Here is a 4,203-nt window from a genome sequence, read left to right on the forward strand (position 1 = left end):
CTAATGATTGACTTCCAAAAATACAAACATCAAACGCCAAGGAACAATCAGGGTTGGCCTATCTTGACGGGGAAGCCACTGTGACAGTATGCAAAGGGGGGTCGATCTTAATTCTCCATAACAAAAAAGTACAAAGGCCGGTCGGAGACCAAAGACAATTTAACACCTCCCTCCGTCCGCGCGCCCCGGTGGCGCCTCAGCGGATAGAGCGCGTCTCTCATTAGTAACAAGATGGGACGACCTGAAAGATGCGGGGGTGAGGGAGGAGGGGGGTGGACAGCGACTACAAAAACAACTCATCTTTCCCTTCATAAACGAACTTGGCTCGGAAGACAAGCAGTGACGAGAGAGAATTCCTTTTTTGGGGGAGGGCCTGGTCTGGGACTGTTTTGAGGACTATGAGAAGCTTGTGAAAATCCATTTGGGAAATATTTGGATTGCGGACGTGGATATCAACGATAAAATGCGTAAGTAGCCTGCAACATTCATATTTTAACAGAAGTAGGAAGTAGGAAGTAACAAAGTGGTTTTTTTTTTTGGAAAATGCGCCTGGTAGCCTTGTTATTTTGTTACATTTAAGTCAAGTATATAGGCCTACTGTGCAAAATTAACATCTGTGTAGCAAGTTCATTTAGGAAACTGGGAGTTTATTGAAAGCCCTGTCTTTCTGAATGTAAATGTGCTACATGCAAAGTAAACGAATGGCTAATGTGAAGTAAATTTTCAGTAGCAGAGGGCAGGGAGTCTCCAGTGTCTACTGTTGCTCATGCTGACAGTGATCAAGGAGAGGAAGAGTGCCCCCGTATTTCATTGCTGAATGGGATAGACCAGAGTCGGCGGCACCGGACTGCTTTCACGAGGGAGCAGCTGACCCGTCTTGAGCAAGAATACTGTAAAGAAAGTTACGTGTCTCGACCCAGACGATGCGAACTGGCGGCAGCGTTAAACTTGCCCGAGACCACAATAAAGGTAATTCACGATGCAGACCTTTTCATGCCACACTCAACCTCTGGCCCAACAAAAGCTTCTCAGGACCAAAAGGCAGCATTTAAAGTGCATTAAAAAAGCGCTCATTTTAAAAATTAATTGGAGACTAACTTCTATTATTCATCAATCTATATTTACATTTACACCCTTAAAAATAAATTCTTCTTTAGTGGCATCAATGGTTCCACAAAGAACCTTTATCATCAATGGAACCTTTTAATTTCATAAAGAGGTCATTTACAGTGGAAAAGGGTTCTTTAGATTATCAAAATGTTCTTCACACTATGAAAAAAAATAGTTATTTTAAGAACTGTTCACTGAAAGGTTCTTTGGGGAACCAGGACTGGTTCTTCTATGGCATCGCTGCGAAAACCCCCTTTTTGAACCTTTTTTTTAAGAGAGGACTGTTTGTGTGTCTTGTGGGGCTATGGGTTACAGTCAACCCAAGAAACCATAAAATCAGACACCTTATCTCCATCCATGCTGAAACTGAATATTTTATTGTACATCTACCATTACCTAATCCGACCAACATACTGTGTTCTTTACTAAGACCATTGTTTCATTATAGGTCTGGTTCCAGAACAGGAGGATGAAGGACAAGAGGCAGCGTCACAGTCTGAACTGGCCTAATCCACTGGACCCAAACCTGTGTGCCTTCATGGTGAGTCAAGCGGCTGCTGGACTCCACTACCCACTGCTACCCCGCTTGCCCCTTCATCTATACTCTCATCTCGGCATGGGTAGCCTCTCAGGTTATACAAACCCCTACAATGCCACCACAAGGCCAGTGGACACTTTGCACCTCCCTCCCTCGACCTACCCCTGGCTCAGTGGACTTCCACAGCCTGCTCTCTATTCCCCCGTCCAGACAATGCACCATCCTGCAGGATGCCACTGTCCCCACTGCCTGCACTGGAGACCAGACCACTTGCTCAAACCTAGAGGGGGAGCTAGGATAGCCACACAGCCCAAAACCTTTGGCAGTGCTTAAGGATAAAAGAATAGTGTCATCTTTGGCATGTTAAAAACATAGTTTACCCAAAAAAGAAAAACTCATTGATCATTTACATACCCTTGTGTCGTTCTAAACCTGTATGACTTTCTTTCTTCTGTGGGACACAAAAGAATATATTTTGAAGATTTTTCTTGGCCGTACTATGAAAGTTTAAGGCTGTTGTATTTATGCATCTGTACAGTTATTCAGAATCTAGATATCATTACTCATCAAGAGCTGCTTTGTTGTTTATCTTCCCATAATATAGAAAACAGTTTTGCTTGCTTTCATAAAATATGATCTTTTGAAGTTTGTTCATAAACATTTTTCATCTATTGACATTTTTGCACCTGAACACTGTAGATATATATGACAAATCTGACTATTAAAAATATTTATGGAAACATTTTACTTGATGTATTTCTGCCTATTCTTTGCCAGATAAATAAAAAAAATGATAATAACAAGGTTGTAGAAGGACAGAAAACAATTAATGCTCTACTCATTAACATTGTCAAGCCTTTACAGCCGACACGACTCTGACCAAACAGCACTGTAATCTTAAAGACTACTTATCAACTTACAGACACAAAGCTCCTGTCATTATATTCCATCCTAGACACAGCCTGCTGAATTATGATCTTGAAAATCTAAAATCAAACAGCCTGTAACCAGACAAAACATCAACAGGTGGACAGGAGTGTCTGGGCCTCACATACCTTGCTCTAATAAATAATGTCTGCAAGTGTGCATGTGAAAAGCCTGAATTAATGCAGAAAATATGACAGTGGCAGCAAAACAGACTCAGGACACACTTAAAAATGTATGAATACATACATACAAATACAGTTCAAAAATGTTTTGAAATAAAATCCTTTGGCTCAGAAAGCATGCATTAAATTGATCAAAATGGCAGTAAAGACATTTATAATGTTACAAAAGATTTCTATTTCAAATTAATGCTGATGAACCTTCTATTCACCAAAACCACAGTTTCCACAAAAAAAAAAAAAAATTTGTGAAAAAATTAATGAATATATTAAATAAAGTTTCAACATTTATAGTTTTAAGAAATGTTTCTTGAGCAGTATATTAGAATGATTAATACTAGAGTAATGGCTGCTGGCAATTCAGCCATGCCATCATAGGAATAAATTACATTTTAAAATATATTCAAACAGAAAACAGTTATTTAAAATGTTCATAATATTTCATAATAATACTATCTGTTTTGACTGAATAAATGCTGCATTAGTGAAATCAAGCTCAAACTTTTAAATGGTACTGTTTAAATTTATTGTAAGGCTAATGAGTTCTAGCTACTGTTGTCTATAAAATTATCATGACTTTTAAGAATATCCTACTTAAAACCACATACACACAGCCAAAAGTGGACAGACAGCTCTGTTTCCAACACACCATACTAGAAATTAAGCTGTTGAGAAGGTGAACAGCATTATAGCTTTGGTTATGTGAATGAAGGCACCTGCTGAATATCCAGGTGTGTCTGTATCCCTGCTACAGGTGAATTCTAGTTGAAAGGGTGCTGTATCTGTGTCTCAGCGTAAATTAACCTCGTCTGGCTTGTGACACAATAACCCTTACAAGAAAATTATCTAAATGCTGTACATTCAATCTGATTTGTGGCTACTAATACAATTTATGTGCTGTAAAATCTTCAGGGAAAAGTGTGCTGTTTCATATGGATGAAATAGTTTTTGGTATTTGTAAGGAATGTTGTAGCATTACTTTAGAATGCTTTTAACAACAAGGTATTTGTAAAATAATAAAAATTGGCCTACACAGTAAAATGTATGGGTATAGTGCTATCACATCGCCTCATGTTTAGAGGTGTGAACTCCTACACTTTGGATGCTCAGATCATTTGAGACTAACAGTCTGCAGTACCCTTGTCTGAGTCTGACAATAACTCAATGGGTGACGTCTGCAGTAAAGCCCTGGCAATAGGTGGGAAATGACAGTAAAAAAACGACTGCTTAAAACGACTCTGAATTGTGAGTGATGTGGTAAATTGGGACAGACTGTAAAGAGATTCTCCTCTATGGTGACTGTGGGAACACTGATTGAGCACACAGTAGTGGATCCTCTTTTGTCTGGAGAGCACTGCCGTGTGATTTTTACAACTTCCTGCTCTTAATACTGCCTCGGCCCTGAGGGATTCAGAGGTGGACAGGTTGATATGACTGCAAGTTCTCCAT

General features: G+C 39.4%; 1 protein-coding gene across 2 annotated transcripts; it reads left to right on the forward strand.

Moving 5' to 3' along the window:
* The first annotated feature begins 298 nt into the window (after positions 1-298).
* On the forward strand, positions 299-2,376 carry eve1 (even-skipped-like1). Of its 2 annotated transcripts, none has more exons than XM_019103450.2 (3): positions 299-467; positions 731-969; positions 1,559-2,376. In XM_019103450.2, the coding sequence occupies exons 1-3, from the start codon at positions 464-466 to the stop codon at positions 1,979-1,981; spliced, it is 666 nt and encodes a 221-aa protein (XP_018958995.1). In that variant the 5' UTR covers positions 299-463; the 3' UTR covers positions 1,982-2,376. The 2 variants fall into 2 exon arrangements, with proteins under 2 accessions (XP_018958995.1, XP_042577409.1); XM_042721475.1 differs by having other exon boundaries at positions 301-467; positions 728-969; positions 1,559-2,375.
* Positions 2,377-4,203: the final 1,827 nt, after the last annotated feature.

The sequence above is a fragment of the Cyprinus carpio genome, chromosome B3 (genome assembly GCF_018340385.1).
Source record: "Cyprinus carpio isolate SPL01 chromosome B3, ASM1834038v1, whole genome shotgun sequence".
Lineage (NCBI taxonomy): Eukaryota > Metazoa > Chordata > Actinopteri > Cypriniformes > Cyprinidae > Cyprinus > Cyprinus carpio.